The sequence below is a fragment of the Epinephelus lanceolatus genome, chromosome 14 (genome assembly GCF_041903045.1).
Source record: "Epinephelus lanceolatus isolate andai-2023 chromosome 14, ASM4190304v1, whole genome shotgun sequence".
Classification (NCBI taxonomy): Eukaryota; Metazoa; Chordata; class Actinopteri; order Perciformes; family Serranidae; genus Epinephelus; species Epinephelus lanceolatus.
Window position 1 is genome coordinate 12694575 of NC_135747.1, and position 25044 is coordinate 12719618.

At 40.4% G+C, this 25044-nt stretch overlaps 3 protein-coding genes across 5 annotated transcripts in view; 1 reads left to right on the top strand and 2 right to left on the bottom strand.

Moving 5' to 3' along the window:
• Positions 1 to 9: 9 nt before the first annotated feature.
• ccnt2a (cyclin T2a) lies at positions 10 to 10417 on the bottom strand. 3 transcript variants are annotated; one of them, XR_004500961.2, is made up of 10 exons: positions 10231 to 10417; positions 9451 to 9532; positions 9195 to 9323; positions 8808 to 8868; positions 8137 to 8199; positions 6620 to 7060; positions 3910 to 4073; positions 3620 to 3690; positions 1988 to 3236; positions 10 to 1822 (listed from the first exon to the last, which is right to left on the bottom strand). XR_004500961.2 is itself a non-coding variant. In XM_033614552.2 (10 exons), the coding sequence occupies exons 1-10, from the start codon at positions 10386 to 10388 to the stop codon at positions 1746 to 1748; spliced, it is 2100 nt and encodes a 699-aa protein (XP_033470443.1). In that variant the 5' UTR covers positions 10389 to 10417; the 3' UTR covers positions 10 to 1745. The 3 variants fall into 3 exon arrangements, 2 of the variants coding, with proteins under 2 accessions (XP_033470443.1, XP_078030495.1); XM_033614552.2 differs by having other exon boundaries at positions 7015 to 7060; XM_078174369.1 differs by having other exon boundaries at positions 10 to 3236; positions 7015 to 7060.
• Positions 10418 to 10728: 311 nt separating this feature from the next.
• acmsd (aminocarboxymuconate semialdehyde decarboxylase) lies at positions 10729 to 19699 on the bottom strand. Its single transcript, XM_033618368.2, has 10 exons — positions 19535 to 19699; positions 17207 to 17251; positions 15405 to 15501; positions 15263 to 15312; positions 14750 to 14986; positions 14503 to 14596; positions 13556 to 13651; positions 13230 to 13402; positions 12813 to 12911; positions 10729 to 12583 (listed from the first exon to the last, which is right to left on the bottom strand). The coding sequence occupies exons 1-10, from the start codon at positions 19589 to 19591 to the stop codon at positions 12521 to 12523; spliced, it is 1011 nt and encodes a 336-aa protein (XP_033474259.1). The 5' UTR covers positions 19592 to 19699; the 3' UTR covers positions 10729 to 12520.
• A 948-nt stretch (positions 19700 to 20647) lies between these two features.
• The window catches only part of tmem163a (transmembrane protein 163a), an 88546-nt gene continuing 84149 nt past the window's right edge, over positions 20648 to 25044 (top strand). Inside the window, exon 1 of the mRNA XM_033617651.2 lies at positions 20648 to 21214. Within this exon, the coding sequence (XP_033473542.1) occupies positions 21013 to 21214 (202 nt within the window). The 5' untranslated portion in view covers positions 20648 to 21012. The remainder of the gene's footprint in view (positions 21215 to 25044) is intronic.

Genomic DNA, 25044 nt, shown 5'->3' on the forward strand with positions numbered 1-25044 from the left:
ACAACCAGGGTTTGTACTGTGTCAGGGTAGTGGCAACTTTGAAGTTTATTCATAATATTGAAATGAAAAGAAAAAAAGGATGTAAAGAGTGGGTTATGCTTTTTTTTTTGTCCGCAGCTGCTTTTGGTCTGTGCGCGGAACGGTTCATCCCTATGAGGATACAAAGAATCCAGCCTCAGGCTTGCTAGGTGTTTTGCACACTCGTGAATACGTAACAATGTCTATAACAGAGGGGATGGACATGTCCAGATTTGAGAATATAGAGTTTAATGTATGAAAATGATGTAATGTTGTGTCCGGACAGGTACATGACTGTAAATGTAAATGCAGCCAATTGGATGAGGACATCAGTGACAAAACCTATTAGGGCCATCCATGTTGCAGGTACAGGTCATGTTGCATATGGCCTATTGGTCACTGTTCTGATGACTGTTGCTTTTTTTTGTTTTTTTTCTATACCTAGTACCAGATTACTGGCTGATTAAATAATACTTACATGTACCCCCTTTATGGGCTGACATCTAACAGCTACAGCTTCATGTTAAGAAATTATGTCTGATGCACTTCAAAGGAAAAATAAGGGTTATGTAAACTTTAATAGCACACTACTACTGTCTTTGTCAGTTTTGTTTTTCTTTTTGAGGCACAACCTTTGGCATCCAGCTTAAGGTCTACTTATAGGTCCAAAAAAATAATTTTTGGTACAAATTGCATCGCTCTGATGTGATAAGTAGGTGTCGGGTGCGCCTGTGTGACTGAGGGCATTAACTGATATTACCTGTGATGAAAAAGCACAGTACAGCACCCCCTGTAGGAAGGTTGTAAGAAGCACACACCACTGGAATGCTGCAATCATTCACTCGACGATGCCCAATCCACTGATCAACAAAATAAAAGTCTTTTATAGGTATTATAGTTATCTTGTTATACTTACAAGCAGCTCCAAACCTGAGTAGTCATGGTATAGCTTTTTTTTCTTTAAACATACAAAAACGTATGTACATTTATCTCACTTTCTGTAAACAGCAAGTACGTGTTCTCCTTTTAAATCCCTTTGATGATTGAAACATGCAAATCATAAGCACAGTACTCAAGTATAAAATGAAATCAAGACAAGAAAGAAAGTGAGGAGATGAAACTTTACACCTAAAAAAAATTGCATCCATCAACAGTACTAAATGGAATGCCAGCAAACATAACTTAGTCATCTCCAGCTGGCCACTGGCTTCCTCATACAACCGCTGAAACGTGATTCAATTAAATTACTCGTTAAAAAAAAATAGAGAAAGAAAATGAAGAAAGTGCACCTTCCATGCCGCTAACAATAATTATAATACTTTTGTTTTCCCATATGGAGAATTGAAATGTAGGGAAGGACTTCCCCCCCAATGAAAACACACTCACACCCACTTTTGCACATTCCGAAACTCATGTGAGGAGGAAGGAGAACCAAGCAGCAATTCAACACACTAACAGAAAGACAGGACTGAGCATCACAGCCCAGATATCCGACAGTCAGGAAGCATAATTTTTCATCATTCTTGTCTCTCAGAAATTGAGAAGTCCGACAATACTTTTTTTTTTTGCAGATAGATTTTTCTGCCTTTCAGTAAAGGGTTTATTATGACATAAAGAGTTATTTTCCTAGGGCACTTAACAGGGAGGTGAGCATAGTCTTCAAAGTCTGAGCTGTGGGTAGTTTGTTGCCATTTCCATGTGCTGGCCATGGCTGCAGAGAGGTGGACTCAGTGTCTCTGCTCTCCCAATTCATGTGGCGATTCACTAGTAGGAGGCGGGTACTGCTGAGAGGTCCGCAGCCCACCTGCGTGTGACAGGAGGGGAGGAGGAGAAACAAGAATAAGGAGGAGAAGGAGGAGGATGGGGGAGGGGAGGGGAGGTTAGCCATAGAGCTGCAAGCCAGATGAGACACACTGCAGTACAGGAGAGGAGCAAGGAGGAAAAAAGGGGAGAGAAAAAGATGTAGTACCTGCAGCACCAGTGCCACCCTTGGAGATTTTGCCCACTTTGGAGCAAGAAGTGGAGAATGAGGAGGAAGGGTGGTGGTTGTGGCTGGCCTCAGGGTACGCCCTCTTGCGCGACGAGGAGGAAGATGAGGTGGATCCCGGAGGAGCAAGCGTGGTCCCTTCCATGCTGACCAGTCCTGGAGGACCCCGTAGCAAGCCTCCCCCGCCATTCCCGCTGTGTGTGTGTGGATGAGGGTGACTGTGCTTGTGGTGGCGATGGAGGTTGTGATCTGCTCCACGATGTTTGTCCTTGCTCACCAGAGGGCTGGAATGTTTACTCTTGTTGTTGTTGGCCGCCATGCCTTCATCTGATGAGCTGTGGCGCTCTGATGATGAGACTTTTATCTTCATCTTAAGCTCATCTTTGCTTGGTTGGCCACTTTTATCGAGCTGAGAGCTGCTGCCAGACCCAGGAACAGCCAGGCGGACTTTAAGCGAGCCTTTGTCCCGTTTGTCACTGTGATGACGTCTATCTTGCCCTGAAGTTGACGAGGAGGGGACTTTAATTTTCATTGGGGAGGCAGTAGTGCTGCCACCCCCACCATGGGATGTTTGGTGGGGCTGTGAATGTTTTCTATGGTCTTGGTTAGTAGAGGATGGTGCATAGGTAGAAGAGGAGGAAGATAACATATCCCCCCTCCCATCACAATCCATTAGTCCTCCATGCTGTTCCTGACTACGTTTCTGCCCAGAGACAGCCAGCTCTGCAGCGTGTTTCTCTCTGTATTTGTCCAGAGTGAGCTTCTGAGCAGGTGACGGTTGTGGTGGTGGCTGATGCTTGCCCACTCCGCTCCCACCAGCTCCTTTATGTTCCTGTTTGACAGGGATGAAGTCTAGTGTTTTCTCACTCCTGTACACCGGCGGATGCTGAAGCAAAGAGGAAGTGGAAGTCTGCAAGGACAGTGTGGGCTCTTGGAGAGGGATGCTGAGGGGTTCCTGTTTTATACAGGCGGAAGGGTAGCCTGCTTGGCTCTGGCTGCCCAGGGGCCACTCACTGTGGCTACCTGGATTGTATGTGCCAGCCAAGGCGTCCAGAGACAGGGGTGCAGCTCCAGACTGGCCCGGCATGGGCACGGTGAAGGCAGCGCCAGCTTTGGAAAAACTTGGATTGGAGGAGGCGTCACTTTGATCTTGGAGCATGGAAGGCCCCACAAAGGAGTTGTCAGTCAACTGAGTGCTGTCACCCTTGGGCTTTTTAGCAGCTTGTGTTGCCTAGAGAATAGAAAGAGATTTGGGACGCTGTTTAGAGTTTGGTTTAGTTTGCAGTACGCTCTCTGAAGGGAGTTCAACGGTGGTAGTGGGACAATCATTGAAGCAGGATTTCTGTCCTGGTAATGTGTGTGATAAACACTGCCACCAACATTGCAATACAGTTGTTTGCCAAACCGGGGTGTTTATGATTCTTATACTACAGACATTTAAAGAGTTTTCAGAACTGATTTTGGTGCCAACACTTTTTCTGGCTTTTAAGATCACACAGGTGTACATGTAACTTCCTTGGTGACACTATTTGCTTTGATACATACTGAGCTAATAAATCAAATTTCAACTGACACATCTTTTTAATGCATGAACAGAGTAGCTATGTAACCTACCCTCCAGTTGCGTATCCTCTTTAACCGGCTGGGTGTCTTCTCCAGGATCTGCAGAAACTCGTGAGTCAACTCTGTAAGTACAAGACATGAACACTGTCATCAAAGCACCTCAAACACTGCTGCTACACTGACACAATGCATCGGCCTCTTCTCATTTTCACCTTTGTAAAATCTGTAATTTCTATAAAAGGAAGCATGTTTATAAAACAGCTATGTAGAAGATTACTGTGAGGTAAGTGTATTCACTGTAATACATTATGGAAAAGTTAAATACATTTATTCAATCTCACCATCAAGCAGCTCGAGGGTGACAGTGTTGTCCACATACTCCCACCAGTGTTTCCCATCAGTGGAAACTGGGATCTCCCAGTTAGACCACTTACATGCCAGGTGGATGCACACGCAGGAGATCACTGTGGGCTTGTACTGGAGGCAGAAGGTAGTGAGGTGTAGACTGTATGGTGTGTGTGTGTGTGTGTGTGTGAGGGTAGGCGCAAGTGATGAGTGTGTGTAAGAGAGTGAATATTCCACGTATGTGAGGGTGTAGTAATGTGAGTGAGTTGATTCAGGCACAGCGATATCCCGATTGGTTCCACATATGTAGAAAAGAGAAAAAGAAAACACAAGAGGGAGCAGACAGTTTTAATTTACTGTAAGTATGGGCTGCCAAAGATAAAGCATTATTTTGACTGGTACGTTAAACTTTGTCTGATAATGTATCATGTCAAAGACAGGTCACAATACAGGTGACATTGCTTATAACTTTGATTCATGTAAAGACATAATTCCCAGTGTGCTTAGAAAATAAGTATTGAATTGCATCATGTGACAAGTTTCAAGGAACTGACTGGTTTAGTGTTGGGAAATCACAGTGAGGGGAAGTGGAGAGGGGGCCATGCGTAGTAGCTAAGTGTAGTTTGCCCATTGTGAAACACTAAACCCTGAGGCCACCCATGTGACTGTTAACATCATCGTACAGTTAACAGACAAGGGGCTACTCCTACAACCCTCTCTGTATGGGTCTCTGGGACTGTGTTGAAAGGGGTAAACCTACTGGGCCCTCCAGATCAATGGATACAACGTGGCACCAGTGTCGACAGTATTAGCGGTGCAATGAAGTGTACGCATGGTCTCAACACTGAGAGCATTCCTAAATTAAATGTTAAAGCTAATATCATGGGTAAAATTCAAATTTCAAGAGGTGTATCATTGTTCTGCAACAATGACATTGCAAGAGTGAAGAGTAATCCAAATTTAGATCATATTGAAATTCATTCATATCACATAAAATGTAACAAATACAATTAGACAAATGGCCAACATCCAAGTATTTACAGCTAAAACACAGACACAAACTGCTCCAATACAACTAAAGGCTTTAGTTCTTTGTTAGCTTCACCGTGGTCAACCAAATATAAATTGTTTATATCCCAGATGCACCAATAGGACTCCCTCAAAACATGGTATTTCCCCCAGATAGGCGTGGTTTTTGAGTATGCAGCAGTGCTTGGAAAATTAGGCAAACTATATATATATATATAACTATATTTGGTCTCTCTCAACATGTTTCCAAATTGAAAGTCTGCCTTGTAAGCCACTGGTATCAGAATATCCCCATCAAAGTAATATAGTGCAATGTATTTTAGCACTGTTGAGTTGTACATATTTTCAAGTAAAATGTTATGATGGTCAATTTGAGACTTTATTAGCAGCCAGGTAAAATACATTTAAGAAATCTGTGGGGAAGTCTAGTTGTGGTAGCAGCTTTGCCAGCAAGGAGCAAAAATCTGAGTGTAACTTTGTGAACAGACAACCAGAAGAAAAAAGAACAGTTACGCCTGAGGTCTTCCATAGGTTTAGGTTAATAAACAATTTTTAGGTTATTGTTTTGCTTTCATATCCAAAAAGTCACAAGAGGAAACGAGGTGAGGAGACACAGAGAAGAACGTGCATCAAGCCCACAATGCTGTGTGGCTCAGAATGTAAAGCACTGCCCCTGGATGAAATACCAAGTTTTTAGGGAGTCCTAAGCACCAAAGGTGTTTTATTTTTTAATAAAAGTAGGTTACCCATAATCATTTATGCCATGACTACATAATTGTAATCCTGCTGTGTCGCCGTAAAGATTCTCAAGAAAAAATGTCCATGATATAACGAGATATAAGATCACTGTACTAACACAACACCTCAGCATAAAGCTGTATGAAATAAACACAACTACCCATAACTTTGCCTTCTATCGCTGCATTTTACAACATGGTTGGTAGGAGCTGGATGGTAACCTTGTACTGTGAGACAAGCACAATGTCTGGAGTCTGGTCTGTCAGATTATAGCTACCTTAATCAAAGCTATCAGTCTCAGCCGATGTTTACAAGCATTTGGCTAATGGCAACCTTTCAAACCCTTTAACTTAACACATCCAAAATCCTTTAAACCATTAGAAATGAGTACTCTTGATCAAATTAAAATAAATTTGTAAGAGTAGTGAGCTATTCTAAGAATGATCCTTTCCTACAGCTTGCACTGTTATTAAGCGCCAAATCAGTGCAAAACTTTAAACAATGTTAACAATCAGCATCCAGACATTGTCAACTGATTTAAAGTAGTTAAAGTTAATTACATTAATAAAAACTCATTTCCAACGTCTACCACCAAAAAAACCCTTTAAGGACCCAGTTTTCCAAATACAAGACATGATGACAGTTTGTCTTTGCTTTAGAATAAATCATGACCACCGAATACATTTGATCTGTCTGAGAGATACTCAAATAGGTATACATATTACTGATTCTGCAGGTCCTTAATGGGTCACGATTACGTTTTTCTTGTCACATTATACATGAGCTACACGTACAAAAGAATGCTGCAGAAAGCTAGAAGATACGTTCATTTAAAGACAAGGAAATTTTGCAAAAGGTGGAAAATATCTGAGGAGATAATGCATTTTGAACAAATGGATATGAAAAAGAAGAGTTTAAAAATTAATTTGCGGTACTTACCGGAAGGACCTCTACGAGAAATGTTTACATCTGTGAAATCTTTAGCTGCTATTCAGGCTACCAAAGTGTCTTTCTTTTAGAATTATGCACTTTTTCGCAACCGAACAAACATGTGGGTTTCAAGCGCACCACTACACTTCACATCTTGCATTCAACCCATCTGTGCCAACACGTGGTCCCTTGTACAATACACCGCACTGCGACTGGGGCCGGTAATGCTACAAGCCACCCTGTCCCGCTCCCTTTGCACAAGGGAGGGGAGCTGAGGGGAGGAGGCAAGCATCCCAATAACCACCAGTGCAAGTAGGGCCCGTTGGACACTGAAAGGGTACCCTGCATTACAGGAAGCTAGGGTGTGCAGTCAAAGTGCAACAAAGGAGGGGCAGGATAACAACCTGTTGGTAGCCATGAAATAGGAAGTCTGTGCCAGATCCTTGCTTGCTGGAAGAGAGACAGACAAACAGACAAACAGGGATGGGGAAAAAAGGATTACCATTTCTGCAAGTCAAAGCATTTCATTATCATTAGGTCTGGAACTGAATGTTTCAATGCACTGATTAAGCCAAGGCCAAGACTGAAAATAACACTAGGCAATAGGCATGGGACGATATATGATTTCATTTTGGGTATTGATAAAAAGCACTCACTATGAGTTGACTGAGATAAATTTACATTACTGGGATAATCATGAACATCATGTCTGGCAGCACCCAAAGATTATGGGCATGAAATTGACTGCTGCTTGAAGCAAATAAACTCAATGCCTGGTGAGTAGAATGCCTCATGCAGCTGTCTGATTGGGCGAGTGAGAATAAATGTTATGCTTGTTAAACTTGGTACTGTAAAACATGATTTGTTGTTTAACGGCCAATGTATTAGATACTTTGACTAGAGTAGTGCAAGAACGTACACAAAGTCATGTAGCAATGGCTTTCTTTCCACTGAAAAGGATGTTCACTAATAAAAGATGTGTGTTCTATCTGTAATGCAATGGGATATGTTGTTTCTCACTTAACAAAATGTAGGGTTAAGTGATTCCAGTGTGGTTTGTAAAATTAAAGAGTTTTAAGATCAGGGATATTATCGTGAATCCCAAGTATTTTAGCCAAGATAATTGTAACATGAAATGTAGATACTGTACCATGCCTGCTAGGCACATACTCTTGCTACATTTTGGAAACTTTCAGCAAGTTGGATCATTTTTAGAATTTAAGCCATGATCACTGATTTGACCATAACCAAATATTTAGAGGGGTCAGTTTCTCAGATAGAGAATGAAGCGGCTAACGCCCCAAACAAATGAGTAGAATTCAGTCTTAGAGTTGGCCCAATAAGCGTCAGTAAATGTGGTTGTTTATGTGCCATGTCATATAATGAACTCAAAAGGTCATCAAAAGAGCAAGGTGTGTGGTCATGTAACCATTACATCAGCAAGGTTTTCACCCCCCTCCCCACCCATGTTTGAGGTGGGACAAATAAGAGCAGAGGGCACAAAGAGCAAAGAAGGAAGCCTCTACCTCGCACTAGCTGGGAACATTTCACCACATCAGTGTGTGGGTGATCAATAGTAATTTCAAAGCCTGGAACAAAATACATGACAGGTGAGTTCAACACAAAGACAGTTGGGAGGTGACATGTCATTTTAGGGTTCAATAAACAAACATAGTAATATGTTTTAAGGCTACCAATTCAGATTGCAGTAGGTACCTACATGTTAGATGTGAATAGTGGGGCCTGATGACCAATTCATATATGCATACTGAAAATTAAGTACTATCAGATCAGCTCTGGTCACTTTCATTCTGGATGAAAGGCAATTCTCAGTATTGAATGTAATCAATAAGCAAGCACAAATTGCTGTAGCCATAAAATAGAATGTTTCCCAGCAGCAATATGGAGATAAAATAAAACAAAAAAACATAATGTGGAAAAGCCCATAACGTCAATACCATGTTTTCGGCAAGGACACAATGACATGTCACCTTTACATGATTTCTTGAAAATATGTGCATGACAAGATACCCATACAGCAGCTGATTAAACATTTCACTCAACAGGCTGTGATGAATAAATTCATCAGTGATCAATACCACTACTCCCTTACCAATAAAGATAAGCCACAGAAAATGATGATTATAAACAAAACGCTATCTCTCTCAAGTCATCCACTCCAGTCACCATTACTTACCCAGGGTCTGCAGCACTATGGATTCAAGTATCACCAGCTCTTGAGCTTGCTGGAGGTATGCCTGAAGTTTGATAGACAGTCATTACAACACAATTGTAATGAGTCTATTAATCTACCCCCCTAACAACTGATTTCAAATGGCCAAACACACCAAACAGAGAGGCTCATTTTTACTATTAATGTAGGCCTTGTTAGGTGTAGGTGTTTGGTACACGCCAACAGCAGGCCAGGGCAGTTACAATAAGACCCTCTGTAAAGGGCAAAGGAATTTGGCACAGCCAGGTATACATAGGGAAACCATGACCACTGAGAGAACTGGAATGTAAGATGCAGAAGGAGAAACAAACATGTAATCATACAATATATAGAGCTTGAACCTGAACTTACATTACTCTTTGTGTCTAGAGGTGGTTCTTGTGGATTTAGACAAGCATGTGCAACTTTGATCACATGTTCGAGTTTCCGAGGTTGCTCTTCCACTTTTGCAGCCAAGAATAAGGTGGTTGGAGAAATTATCTGTACAAAAGCACCGGGCATTGATTTTAATATATACTACCTTAACTTTGCAATTGCTGTAACAATCTACCCAACATGTGATACTTGGTTTCAGGTCATTAGCAGCATTATGTAACACAATACTTACATTCCTGTGGAATTTGGTGAAAGAGTGGTGCATATAAAATCTATGCATGTAAACAATGGCTGTGTTAATTGTTAATTGAGAGCTGGAGGATAGGTCAAGGAAAAATTTAACATGCACTAAGTGTAAATAACACTGCCATGAACATTGTGAACAAATTATGCCATTAAACCAAGCCAAGACATCCATATTAAGGGAATGCACTCTAAATATGTTGAAAATATGTAAAGGCCAGAGTGAAGAAAAGTTTACAGTTGAGCAAACGACACTGTACAGCAAGCAAGCTGGGTCACTTACGATAGCTTTTGGATAGCGCTAACTGTACTAACGTTACATCTAACGTTAAACAACAAGAAAATGTTAAGTCATTTTGAGAATAAACACACGAATTCTATCGAAATATGTAGTTATTCAACCACCACCGAGGGGTAAAGACAATCAGTGGAAGACTGGCTAGCAACAGCTGCAAACTCGCCCAACGTTACTGGCCTTTTGGTCGTCAACCCATAGCTAGCTAGTTAGCATGCTATATTAGCGCACACGTTAGCTGACGTTAAACATAAACCAGTGACATTTGGATTCCAGGTTAAGACGTTAATAGCGTAACCGTGTTTTAACCAACAGAAAACCAAACATTCAGGTCCAAAAGTCCTGAGTCTTTGTCCCTAAACTCTGCAGCAATTTTAAAATTAGCTCACGGTATCGGGCCCGCCGCAACGGTTAATGTTAGCGCCATGTCTACTTCCAGTCTGGTTCTAAGATAAGTTTGTTTACAAAGGATACACGTTCAGTCTCTGACCCATGTCTTGGATCAGATTCGCCGCTTGTTGCCGGTAGGAGAGTTCCCGGTCCGGTTCTACTCCACATCGGCGGGACGGCGTGGTTTCGAGTTGCTCCCGGGTGAAAAACCATTTCGACGAGGATCCCCGGCACGCCGCCATTACTCTCCAACATCGAGCATCGAGAAAGTGGATGTGACGTCGGTGTCGCACAGGAAAACACGACTTCTTCGATGGTGAGCCCATGATGCGATTGGGTGTGGTGTGTAACCAGCTGGTGTCCAGACAGACATTTGTAAAATTTGTGATGCTGTTTAATACAAGTAAATAACATTGTCTTTTCAATTTAATTTATTCACACTTTACACAACATTGCGTTTAGTTAGCCACGGAATCAGAATCTCTCTATGAAATGTATGCTAGCAAGCTAACTCATATTACATTGTAGTTTTCTTTCACTTTTGAATTAATTTGAAAGAAATGAAAGAGACACAGTAAAGTGTTTGTGAAGAAACAAAGGTACATTAACATTACAGAGACACAAAACAGTCTGTACCATGGGCTCAACACAGAAAAAATGTAAAGAACAGAATAAAAAGAAAAATAAAGTAAAATGTAATTCGACTCCAAAATAATGTGTCATCATTGGTTCATATGAAATCTATCAAACATGTAATTAATTTTAATTATCTTATTATTCTTACAGCCTCTTACATTTACATTGATTGTACTTACACCATAGACGCAACCAGTGTACGGCAACACCATTTAGACAAACCACATGCAGAACTGCAGTACACTGCAATACTAGAATCGATGGTAATAATAATGGCGAATTGTTATGGTTGTCTATGATTGCGATTACATTTGCTGATTATTTGTCATAGATGGCGGTGCATGGTTGCCTGTTGTAGCATAGCATGGGTAAGGTATAGCTATATTATGATTACTGCCTTGGTTAAAGTCAATACCATTTCAAGGAATCATGTCCACAGTAACAGAATAATATCATAAACAGAGTAACAACATTTAAATTTTACTTTAGAAACAAGGGGTATAGCTTTAAAGTCTTTAGCTAGATGCATGACTTCGTAGTGCTGAAGCTAACTTCACTTGGCAAGATAGACATAAGAAATGCTTTTTCTCTTTGAGCTGAGCTCATGTTAGCCAGAGAAGTGCAAATGGATCCTTGAATAACTCTTTCTTGGAAGTAGAGCACATATTAATGCTACTTTGTGAAGTAATTCAAGTCTATTCATAAGAAGTGAGGGATCACATTCAGTTGGGGATTATGAAGGCAACTGGAGCAGCCCTGCATTTAATAGTGGGATTTACACTATTTTTTATGCAGTAGGCCTACTACCCCTCCCAAATCCTACAACAATTCTACTACAGTGACTATTGATTTGGGGTCCTGTTAGACCTCCCTGGTGTCTAAGTGACATGGAACACAAACATTGTCATTAGATTTGACTGTTATCAGGATATTTAAAAGGCATTATCAAGACTGATGTCTTTGTTTGTGAATTACTTTTTGGCAAACAACTGTAATAGCCCACTTCATGCAAAGGGAAAGGTAGCAACTCCAATAGTTATCTACTTAATAGAGTTTTATGCAGTTGTAAGGAATGACAGACATTTTCAATGGGGGGAAATGGTTAATTTTGCAATTTTCTATATTATTATTAACACAAGAGCTGAAACTATCAAATATTTTCATCATCAATTAATCTGCTGATTATTTTCAAGATTAATTGATTCATAGTTTGGTCTTAACAATGTCATAGAATAGTGAATCCCAGTTTCTTAAAGTCCAAGGTGATGACTTTTTAAATGTCTTGTTTTGTCTGTACATAACCTAAAGTAGCTTTAGTTCGCATACACTGGGAACCCAAACAATAAGTGTAATATGGAATACATTCGGTTGGGGAATTATAAAGGCAACTGGAGCAGCCCTGCATTTAATAGTGGGATTGGCTGCATGTGTTCCTGATAACACTAAGTAGCAAAAGTTGTCTGTTGTACTGTGGGGTCTTTGGCAATAAGTATTCTCTAATCAAACTAAAAGAAAAAAAAACAATCTGCTGATGGTGATCACTAAGATGATAAGTGTAATAACAAATAAAGCATTTCACAAAATACTGAGAGAAAAATAATTACTTTATCATATTAAACAACAACATAATTTGTTATATCTACTATACAAGCTATTCCAAAAGGATTTTTATCCTTAATCATACAATTATGAATATTTAAAGAAGGCCTTTGTAGCAGCTGTATCTCCGATTTTCATGTCACTCAAACTGCTCTCGTTTCAGGCCCAAAAAGTCCAGTGCATTTCCAGCAAGCAATTTATCCTGCAAAACAAAAGAGTACACTGAATATTGAATAAATGCATTTACACAATAAAATTTGAAAGCTAGCAGAATAAAAGATGTTTGGGATAGCGTCTAAAATTGTGGCTCCTGTGTCTCTTGCACTGCTGCTAACAAGCCATTTCTACCTGGCCACATGTTTTATTTTATTCATGAACACAGTTCCAAAGTATTTGCATTGACTGAATAAAAGAGAAGAAAATATCATTACCTTTAGTGTGTCATGAAATTCATCCATTGACTCAATCAATGATCCAGGCTGCAGCTCACCCAGAGGGAATGGATAATCTGTCCCCAGCATCACTTTATCCTGAAAGAGGAATACCTGCATGTTAAACTATTGTAGTGTTAAACACGTGGTGATCATGTGCAGATACACATCCAAAGTTTCTCTGTCAAACTGATGAAAGAGGGAATAGTTCAACAGAGCCATTCTGAGGCATCGGGGCGCTTCCACACATCAGAAGAGCAGTGTGCAACATTAATGAGCCTTGGTGCACAGTTTTTGTATCCAAGGTTAAAGTGGTTTTACAGAAATAATACTTGAAACTACCCACTCAATGCTCAAACTGGCAACACTCCCTCAGTGTCCTCTCAATGTGTGAGTTGCATGAATGAAGAAGCTCACTTTTCCAATAACATCAATGAGTAGCTTCAGGGCGGTGGGATCATGAACTAGGGAGTCGGTGTAGAAGGAACCGAGGTATTTCTGGGGACTGATCTCGTTGTCCACTGCGCACAGGTCAGGGCGGACTTTGTGGCCATGTTCAATTCTGCCAATGGTGAATGGAAAAGAGCCACCTGTAAGCCGAGAGACATTAACAATAACGGTCACACGAAATCTGTAATTAAGAATGAAGTAAGAATATGTTTAAGTCGACACCTTAGTGCTTATATTACTCTGCTTTGACTTTTGTGTACTACAATATTGTATCAGCAGCATTTCGTAGGTACCTCCATGTGCAAAGCAGACTTTCAATTTAGGAAATCTCTCAAACACGCCTCCAAATATCATCGAGCAAATGGCCATGGTTGTCTCTGTCGGCATGCCTTTGAGATGGAAAACAAAAGACAATAAAACCTTTCTTTTCAAACTGTACTTTAATTAAATGCCTTTTCATCATAAGACAATATAAGTGGGTTGATATACTAAGTGGTAGAAGCAAAATAAAAAATTGTCATAATCACAATGCATCAGATATAGGGATGCATAATATTGGATTTTTGCCGATATCCGATATGCCAATCTATGCACTCATTTCCACATAATTGCAGAGAACATCAAGTCTCTTCTGTGATGGAATTAACATGGTACTATGCCAACTCTTATTGTGATGGCTTGTTGGCAGAGCAGACAAAGTTTCAAACAAAACTGTGAAATTTATCCTGCTTTAACAGCCTTGGATGATGCTCTCCCTGAGACAATCCTGACAATAGTCACAACCAGGGCAAATGTGACCTATTTCATCTAATTAAAAATGCATAATTAAAGCATCATCTCATCAGCCTGTCATATCAGCGAGATGATCATATCAGGCAGATGTCAATATTTCATTTCAAAGCCTTTATCTGCCAATACGGATGACGTGCTGACACTATTGTGCATCCCTAATCGAATATGCTGTGAAAGCTATTATACTCAAAGATTATCAACACCAATTTTACACATAAGGAAATACAATGATTTGGCTTTGATGGATTCATCAATCACTTCAGGAAATCGTGGGTAAATATGCTGTGTTTTTGCCAGTGCTTTGGTTTTCTGCGCACAGATAATTAAACATGGATCCATTTCAGTCACAAGAGGAGAGTGTACTTTCACAAGAAAAGTGTATTTTCTTTTCTATTGACTAGGCCAGGGGGGATATTCAATATCGCTGTTCCTACTCCATCTTCCTCACCCACCAGCCAGGGCAGCCAATACTTAGCCATTCTCCCATCTGTCTGCATGTCCCACGGGTGGACAAATATGGAGCAGCCCAGCTCCTCAGCTGCCTGCATGAGAGACGCACTGCAGGATCAGTATTTTTTGATGAATGAATACAAAGGGATGTCCTGCACTTCAGTACAAAATAAGGTACGTGTGCAACTATCACCAAGAGTATTATGTCATCATATTAGCATGTACTGCAATGCTCAATGTCTTACAGCATAGACGGGATAGAGCTCAGTTGCATTGAGGTCCCAGTTGTTGATATGTGAGCCGATCTGCACCCCAGGGAAGCCCAGCTCCTTCACGCAGCGCCTCATCTCCAGCACAGCTAAATCAGGGGCTTGCATGGGCAGAGTGCCCAGGCCCACAAACCTCTTGGGGTGGCTGCGCACTGTCTTGGCCAAATCATCATTTAAAAGAACACAGAGATCCAGTGTGTCATGAGGTTTGGCCTGTAATCCAAAAACAAGATCAGAAATAGGTAAATATATCTGTGAAAACCTGATGTGAAAGACAGTTAAGAGGTGTTGCAGATAAGCCACTGTGGTGTTCCAGAAAAAGCCTAGAATTTGATTTGCTCCTTGTTTCAACAGGATTGGGTAGCTGCAGCTCACAGTAATTTGGGGCACAGTAAACAACACTGTGATTCAGGTCTTTACCACACAGCAATAAAACATAATCGCTACATTGTTTTTGATCCAAGCTGCTCAGACTTCGTATACACTTACCCAGTAACTGAACATCACAGGGACAGTGGACAGGGCCTGAACTGTGACACCTGAAGGGTGATAAACAGAAACATCTCTTTCAGGCCTCAGTATGATAAAACACTGCAATCCCTGTTGTTGTCTTTCATGTCTGTGCATATACCATGTTGATCCATGTCCCTTATGCGTGCTTTTGCATCCCAGCAGTTCTCCTGAATTACTCGGAACAGCTTTCCATCCTTCATCATGTCTGCTTCACCCTGAAACACGAAATTAAAGGAATACTTTAACCTCCAAATCATCATTTTGTGTATCAGTGTTACACTGAATACATGAAGAAAACATTTTCCTCGCATGCCTCAGATGAATGAAGAATCCAAAAAATGGAGAAAATCCAAGTTTTAGGTGGCCATGTTTAAGAACAGCAAACTATTGTGAATAAAACATCCATTTACAAACTCTCACACAACTTAAGCAGTATAATCCAAGTCTCATTTATGCAGTTGTGTGCTCAGTACTTCCCAAACAGACAGCCCTTAGTGTTGGGGAACTGAACTGAAAGCAAAACGTATCTCTGCTTCCTTCACAGCCAGACTCTATTGATAAAGACAGTATTTTTACCTTGCTGAACACAGGAGCTGCTGGTCTACCGCTGCCTCGAACATTTGTTTGTGTTATGGTGTGACTTTGGCGATTCCGTACTAACGCTTTAAAACATCAAAGTCACACAACAACACAAACAAACCAACTGATTGAGGCAGCAGCAGACCATCAGCTCCTGTGTTCAGCAAGAACTGTTTTTGTCAATGGAGTCTGGCTTCGAAGACAGTGTAGATAAGTTTCACTTTTAGTTCAGTCCCCTGTTGAAAAGGGATGTCTGTCTGGGAGCTACCAAGAACAGGACTGGATAAATGAGACTTGAATTACATAGCACGAGTTGTGAGAAATTTTGTAAGTAAGCAGATGCTTTGATTTAGTTCTGATAGATTTTTTCCAGTTTTGGATTCTTCGTTCATCGTGGAGGCATGTGAGAACAATGTTTCTACACAAATACAACATAACTCTAGGTGAGTATAGTTGATATATATGTGGTCATTTGGGGGTGGGGTGGGGGGGTGGGGTGGGGGTGGGGGGTGGGGGGTGAAGTATTCTTGTAACACCAGTCAAATTTCTAATTGATATGACCACAATAAAATTATTACAATTACAGAGTCTGGAAAACATGGCAGATTTATTTTTCTTGTTCTTGGTCATTTCACTCATTACATTTACAATTTTCATGATGATGAAATTATGTGACGTTTGGATTTCATAAAACTTCAAAATATAACCACATGATGGCAGCAGAGAGTCGATTCCTACTGTTTCATGGACCACATAGAGATGTAAACTTTTTACACTTGGCATTAAAATGTCATGACAGACAAAATGTCTTTGTAAAGGTGTATAGGTATATTTAAATGAAGATATACAAACAACATCTGGACAGTTTACCCCTCTCTTTATAGGTGTAATGAAACATCTTGGGTGCATCTACACCTGTGCTACAATGTGACCTGTAGTCCTTGTAGATCTTGTTTTAACATTGGCATCATAACTTAAACAGATGCTCCTCACCAGACATGGCTTCTGTTTGAATGCGTCAATGTGACATAATCAGCTATTCGTCCTTATGTGCAGTTTGCTGCTGCCAAACGCTCAACCGATGTCGGCCGCTAAAAGTTGCATTAGCTACACAGCTGCCAGGCTGCTCTGTCTTCTGCTGCGTATTTAAAGTGAATTTCTCCACTGATGCAGAGGCACCGTGCTGAGTCCTGCAGCTGCTCACATGGCGAGGACCAGGCTGAAAGGTCTACAGGATAGAGTGCAGCAGGGAGGGACCTGCTGTGTCCTGAGCGTTGGATACAGTACAGTTGCATAAGGTCTCATGTACTCTGTACATGAAGGAAAAAAACTGTGACTCACCTTGCAGTGATGGTGAAGCTGGACAAACCCACCATATCCATACCTCTGAAAGACATGCACAACAGTGAATATGCACATACTGAAACGCACATTATGCATTATCTGGTGTATTTAACTTAGATGTCAAATCTCTGTATAAACATGAACATAGTTTGGTATCCTCCGTGCATCCTTCTGTGGGAAAGCCTCCATTGATTGTGTTATCCCATCTGCGAGGGTTCAATCTTCATCCTGGAGGACTATCCACTCCAACGCCCTGGATAACTCAAAGTGAGTGCCATCTGAGGCTGTTGACTCTTTTGCATACAGATGAAGCTGCAAATGATCTACGTGAGCAATACAGCCAGTAAAGCCCCATTTTATATCCCTACAGATCTGCAGTGCTGTGTGCTTTGTTGATGCCACAGAGAGGCCTCAGCTATTCAGAATGTGAGATGGGTTTTATGCCCTTCTCTTAAAAGTGTCATGTCTCCAAGTAGTTTCCTCGATGAAACTTGCTTTAAATGAAATGCATGTGCACCAGTTCAACAGTGGAGTTTATAACAAGTTCACCCTAATGTTCTATTTTGGTTCCTGAGTAACCAGACCCTCTTTTGCAGCTCAGAAATATACATAATAATGTATTTTCACTTTTGTACTTTGTGACTTTTCAGAATATAATGAGAACTGCTCGTGTACTGAGGACATGTTTCAGAAGTCTGCTACAGAAAGTGATGCATTACTTCTGTTTCAGAGGGTCTCAGAGACCCCAACTATAAAACATGGCTAGATACAAAGGACTTCATACACTATCATATGTGATCGGTTTGACACTAGATTTCTGTGCAGTGCTACTCCTCCCAAATCCTACAACAATTCTATTGTAGTCTAGTTGGATTCCTGTTAGATGTCTCTGGTGTCTAATTGACACCAAACACAGGCAGTGTCACTTGATGTGACTGTCATCAGGCTAATTAATTATCAAGGTATTATCAACACTTTGTCTGTAAAAGACTTTTTGGAACAGCCCAGTTTATGCAAAGGGAAAGGGAAAAGTGTTACCACTTCAGTAGTTATCTGCTTATTGGATTTTTATGCAGTTGGAAAGAAAAATAGACATAAGAAATTGTAAATTTTGCACTATTATCTATTATTATCATTGTCACTATTAACATTAGGGTTAGAACTAACAGTTATTTTCATTATTGATTATTTAATTAATCAATCAATTGGTTATGCCCATGCTGATTATTTTCTAGATCAATTGATTAATTGGTTGGTCTAGAAAATGTCAGAGAATGGTAAAAAAAAACATCCATCCCAGTTTCTTGAAGTCCAAGATGATGAAAACTGAACTGAAAACCCTGAGATATACAATTTGATAAATATTAAAATGAAACGGAGAAAAGCAGATTTACTGTAATTTACTGTAATTGTAATTTTGCATGAAAAAATGACTGTAACAATTCATCTATTATCAAAATAGATGGCGATTAGTCGACTAATCTTCACAGCTCTAATTCACATATACTGGGAACCCAAACAATAAGTGTTAAAACGGAACAAAACATAAGGTTTTAATAACCTCTGTGTGTGCACTGATTTTTGCCAATATGATAACCAGTATGATCCCATTCATCATAATGATATGGGCCTTGATGATACACTGAATCAAGACTCGCAGAATAAATCCTAAAGGTGTCACTTACTTCTGTTTACATCAGCCTTCAGTTAGTTCACCAAAAGTGGTGAAATACAGTATTATTTCAGTGTAACAGCCAAAACAATCTCAGCTTGCATGGGTTTAAAGTCAGGTGTCTCAACTGGTGGAGAAGCCATGATGACTCAAAAGACAGTGCCGTCGTTTTATATTACTATATACATTTTCTTACTGGTGTAAAAAAAAAAAAACAAGAAAGAAAGGTGCATAGAAATCTTGAGGGAGGGTGATGGCACCAGACTGCAAACCATCTCTTCTGTCTAGCACTAAACATGGGAAATCATTAGCTAAAGCAAAGCCTCCGTAGTGACAAAGACGAAAGAGCAGGGACAGATAACAGATAGGGCAGGGAAGCACAAGGCCAAAGCTACTTACTGATTAAAGTTTAACCATCCATAGAGAACACAGATTTATGGAGTGAGCTGTTAAACTCCCTGCTGACACTTCAATGGGAAGTGTCTGTACATTTTATTTTACTGGCTTTTAATTCAAAACAAAGAAAGATGTCTTTTTAACAAAAAAAAAAAAAAACCCACTCAACCACACATTGTTTGGATTTACTCTGGAGGCTCCAGGCTGTTATAAAAACTTCTCAGATCCTCATTGAGCTTGTGTCTCTCTGTGCCTACCTGCTTCAAATCGGGCCATTCCTTTGGTAAAATATGATTATGGATATCAACCTTCATCCTTGTGATTACCCTCTGGAAAATGGGGAGGTCTGCTGCCTAAGATTTCTTGCAGAAACTGAGCGCAAATCCAAACAACACTCTCCGCCCTCAGCCACAAACCAATGACCGACAGGTGACCTGGCTGCTGCTGGGACACCCTGGTCATTTATTACCCAGATAGTAAATCAGGCAGAAAGTAATCATTAGTCTATGGAGGCTATTTAATGTTGGTTTATCTTTAATATCCTGAACCATCAAGTGATATGACAACCTCAAACATGATTTGCACCCCACCCTACTCTAGCAACACACACACGCACACACACACATAATAGTTTAAAGCAGAATCTGTGCAGCTGGCTACCTGCCTTCTGCTGAGTCAGAGTTTTGAGCTTATAGTTTTGTTTATGCATGTTTGGATGTTGCAAGATGATGCAGTTGCATTATGAATTATGATTACGCATGTATTTTTCTCACAGTAATTTGACTATAGGCTGCTACACAGTTGAAAATCACTGACCTACATAATGTGGAGCAGATCAGTGTCAAGCTGACTGACATCCTACAGAAATTTTTTTTTTTTTAACATCCTCACTTGCACACAGTCCTGCTTTTCAGCGCCACCTTGTGGTTAATAATTGCACTTTAGTGAAGTGTTTGAGCGATAAAGCAGAGTACAGGGAAGTGTGTCATCGGCAAGGTGAGAAAATAGTTGATTTCCATGGGTTCTGATAATTGGTCAATAAAGTGATCTAGGAGTAAAGGGCAAATCCACCATTATGAAAGATGTAAACAAAACCAATGATCATATGTAATAAGACTGACAACAGTACCCATGTGACGTCATTATAAGGTAATAGTAAAAACATAACTTTTATTTTTTACTTTAAATGTTGCTTAAAACATAACAGCTTTCTAAGATCCATTTAACTTTACTCAGAAATCGAATCTGTTGAGAACTTTAAAGTGATTCAGTATGGTCACTGATGATTTCATGTGGCCTATGTGAGAAATAGGTGCTGAGTTCTAAGAGGAGGAGAGGAGGAGAGAAGGAAGAAGGGGAGGAGAAAAAAAACTTGCTGGCACCGCCTGCCAGATTCACAGCAGATCTCAGCAATTTATCGCATCGCCGCATCTAACCCTAAACTGTCTCTAACTGGCTCAGCCGGACCGGGTGTTTGCACTGAGGCTGCAGAGCTTTGTGTTGAGTTCCCACAGAGGGAGTTGTCTCGCTGCTGATGCTGGGGAGATTAATCCTTTATCTCCCATCTTTTCTTATCGCCATCTCCTCTCTCCCCCCTTGCGTATCTGAGTCGACACCGGTGGCATATTGGACGCGCTGGATGGCTGGTGTACCTAGCGAGCCGGCGTGAATCTTTTTTTTTCATCATCTTCATCTTTTACCTGCTTTTGAGCCTGAAAACAAAACTGCAACAACAATGACAGACCCGGCCAGCCAAGAGTCCTACCCTGTCCCAGACCCGACTATTGTGGATCCCTGCCCGGCTACGGTGCGGAACGGCCAGTGCGCCCCAGATGGCTTCACCAACAACCATCACCAGCAAGCCAAAACCCCCAGCCAGCCCGAGACGTTCACCACGGGCCAGGAGATGAAAATCACAGACAGTGTGGAGGGAGAAGGTAACTTCATCTGTCTCTGTCATGTTTGGATGTGGTTTTAAAAGTTGTGGATGTGCATGTGAGTGCAATGTGTGTGTTCAGTGGGACCCCTGGAGAGATGGGAGGTATTTTTATCCATGTGAGGTATTTTAGTCTGCTCTTATTTGAATAATTTATGATAGTCCTAAATCAGCAGGATTTGGATTAGACTGAAGCAAAAGATGGATTCAAAGCTTAAAACATTTTTAAAGTGAGTATAACCCCCAAATTCATTCATTCATTCATTCATTTATTTTTCATATTGCATTGCATCCGAGGACAAAGTTGGCTGTGACAGCTCAGTTGTTCCTTAAAACATGCAGCCTGAGGCACACAGTCTCAGTCTGCTTTAAAGCTAGAGTCTGATACCAGTCACATGCATGACAAACCCCCGAATGTGCACTTGCATTTGCGTAAGCACATGTCTCTGTGTGTTTCATTTTCCCACTATTTTAATCCCATTCATCTTCTAATATGCATAGAACCTGTTAAAAAATTCCACAGTGGATAATATAAGGGCCTCAGTTATACAATACATCCTAAGCCTGTTAGTTTATGTAAGCATTTACTTCATTATATGTCATGTTATGTTATGTTTACTGGATCTTATTTCAAAGGATAATTGACAAGGTAATTAAGCTATGTAGCTCTAAGTGGTAGTCAGCACGTCTTGAGTAATTCATAAAAAAACTGATGTGGTTATTTTATTCAGAGTGGCGACAGCTATGCTGATTGGATTTGGCTTATATTTAAGATCTGGAAACAACATACAGTATCAACCTTGTATCTACCCTAAGAAAAAAAAGAGAAAAAAGATGATAGAAGAAATATGAACTTAATTGTTTGTGTCTGTGCTCTACAATTTATTTAAGATCTTCTAATTGGCAGAAACTAATGACCTGGCAGATTTTAACTCTTAGAAAGTAGACTTAATCCTTAAAGGGGTACTACAGTGACTCAGAGTTGCACTTTCATAAAGTCTGGCAACTTGCAAGAGACAGAATTCTAAAACATGGTTGAAGCAACAGAGGTAGAGATATATTAATGTTTAGTCACTTGTAAGGGTCCAGCTCCACCAACACTACATTTCCCATAATGCAACTTAATTCCATCTTTAATCAGACCTCCTTGCCTAGTAAACTGTCACAGCCATGTTTTTTGTTTGTTTTGGTATCAAATTTACATGTTGAGTTTGCAATGCAGACTTTCTGTTAAAAAGTTATACTGTATAAACCCAGCCCAAGTTAACCCTGATGACATCACCATGACATCTCATATTTTTTCAGGCTTAGCAAAGCTCCACTAGAACCATAGATGTCATTATGCAACCAGCCAACTTTTACTGAAAAAACAACCATGCAGGCAGCTTATTATGACCCATACTTGTGTTTATTTTAGTGTGGCACCCTTTATTAGCTGCAGTAATTATTATTATTAGGAGAGCAGAGGAGGAATTGAAGTGACACAGTATGAAAATGGACAAAGCCTGTATAATGTTGTGTAAAGATGGAAGAAGTTCTTAACGTATAGGGTGGTGGATGGGTCAAACATGCGCAGGACTTTCACCCAGGAGACAAGTGTTCTTATCCCAGATGTCAACACTGACTTCTTTTAATAACAAAGTATGCTACACATACTAGCATATAACTTATGTTGGCACTAGCTCAGCCCACAGGGACTTGGGTTGGGAATCGGAAGATTGCTGGTTTTAGTCCCTATACGGACCAAGTATGGAGCATGGAGCCCCTTGACATCCCTGTGTGCTTGTGTGTAAATGACATTGAACTGAAATTGAACTTATTTTAAGTCAAACCATGGTGTTTTTTCTGTAAACTGAACCATGCACCACCAGTTTTGTTGCCGAAACATAACCATTAAGTTTTATAATGTAAGTGTGACCGATTCATAACATGAAGGATGTGTTTAAAACTGCAATTGTGGGGATGCTAACATATGACATGTTGTTTTGGGGATGGTAATATATGTCATATTGGAAGTCAGCTGAAATTATTTTGTCATTTAAGTATGAACAAGTGTTGTATGCAATGGACTTAAAAGGCTGAGTAGTACTAACCATCACAAGTTGAGTCGTTTTTTTTTACATGGAAAATCGGTGGAGTGCTCCTTTAAGTGTATGTAATCAGTTGTGCTACTTTGCTTGTGATGTCAGCTGAGGTCATCGAATAAAGGTCATTAACTCCTCTGAAAGTAAGGGCCACTCACAGACATATTAAAGATGATATGAGCAGGCATCAAGGAGAAAACTTTACTTTTAATTAAAACTTAAGCAATTTAAATAGATGTGTAGAAAGAGCTAGCTTTAAACAAACACAGCCACACATATCAGCACATTCTATTTCACACATTCACACTCTCCCTGTCTACATCCCTCCCCCGCTTTCCTCATCTCTCTCCTATTTACATAAATGTCCCTGCCATTGCTGTTAAGAAACCTCTGCAGTATTGCTTGTCCATGCCAGTGGTTTCTATCTATCTAGCTATCTGTCAGGCAGCATTGCAGTAAAACAAGTAGTGAAGGTGAGGGGCAGACTCTCAGATTATTTTAAAAAGTAATTAATTTATCTCTTTCAGGTCACATTCCTCCCAGGATTTTAATATTCAATCGTGTTTCCTGGCAAGTGTGTACAGGGAGTGTGTGATCAGCCTTTTGAGCTACATGGCTGATGTTAATTATTTTTAGAAAAGAAAGGTGTGACAGAGACAAGTGTCGAGAGACACACACACATTTACCCACCCACACAAACTTGAGCGTGTGTCACAGAGAGATGCATGAGGAGATGTTGAGCACATGTCTTCTGTCTGATCCCCCGGCCGGGGATCATGTGAGCAAAGTGATTTAACCATGCTGTCTCACTTCCCCCCTCTGCCGCACGTAGCCACACACACGCATGCTGTGGTTGCCACAGTATTGTTGGAAACAATGCTAATGTCTGTAGGAAGTCACTCTGGCTCCAAGCACCTTAGGGTGTTATCAGAACATGTCAAGTCAGAGGTTATAACAAGACATGTGTTTTCCAATCAGCCAGCCTTTCACAGCCAATAAATCCTCACATGCTTTTAAGTGAAAATTGAAATACAGATCAAAAATGACCAGAGAAAAGAAGTGATGTTAAGATTGGAAGTGTGTAATTGTAGTTCTAAACACACATAAAGTACACGCCACTTGTACAATACACACAGATTTTGAACAAAGCTAAACACACATTGGGACCCATTTATTTTAGTCTTCTCACATACACACAGTGTGACTCAATTTGCCTGTAGTACAGCAACTTGTTCTTATTCTTGGCCCTGACGGAGGCCTACCAGATAATTCTTAGCTTCCTTTAAGCACAAGCCATGTGATTTTCTTTGATTTGCTATCTTCAGAGAAATCAGTTACAGCCAGATTAAACGATTTCACATCAGCTAGATGGTGAGAGTCAAGGGGTGAGCATGCTGATAAAGCGGTCTGCATCTGATGCTTTCCTCCTTGTGAAACCAAAACGTAGGCTACGTGTTTTAATGAATTCAATATGAGAATGACACTGAAAATAGAAATTATGGATGCAAGACTACTAACATACCTTCTGAAGATATGTGTATTTGGCAGATATCTAAACCAATTGCATTCACATTGATCCCCTTTGCCTCCCAAATTGACACAACAGGAGTAGAGTATATATGTTACAAATGCATCATAACAGGTTCATAAGGGGCCCCAGGCACATATCCTTTCACCTCAACATACATACTTGGATTCAAAGAAGCTTCTGAGAGTTATAGATACAAATTGCCTGAACTAAACTAAA

What these genes read in the sequence shown, in the direction of transcription:
- acmsd (XM_033618368.2), bottom strand. Translation starts at nt 19,591, where the DNA reads ATGAAGGTTGATATCCATAATCATATTTTACCAAAGGAATGGCCCGAT. An exon ending in AATGGCCCGATTTGAAGCAG is followed by an intron (nt 17,252 to 19,534) that starts GTAGGCACAGAG and finishes CATGTCTTTCAG; the next exon opens with AGGTATGGATATGGTGGGTT. An exon ending in TTGGCTGCCCTGGCTGGTGG is followed by an intron (nt 13,652 to 14,502) that starts GTGAGGAAGATG and finishes TCCATCTCAAAG; the next exon opens with GCATGCCGACAGAGACAACC.
- ccnt2a (XM_078174369.1), bottom strand. Translation starts at nt 10,388, where the DNA reads ATGGCGGCGTGCCGGGGATCCTCGTCGAAATGGTTTTTCACCCGGGAG. An exon ending in CATAGTGCTGCAGACCCTGG is followed by an intron (nt 8,200 to 8,807) that starts GTAAGTAATGGT and finishes ATTTTGTTCCAG; the next exon opens with GCTTTGAAATTACTATTGAT. An exon ending in TATTTCATGGCTACCAACAG is followed by an intron (nt 4,074 to 7,014) that starts GTTGTTATCCTG and finishes CACACCATACAG; the next exon opens with TCTACACCTCACTACCTTCT.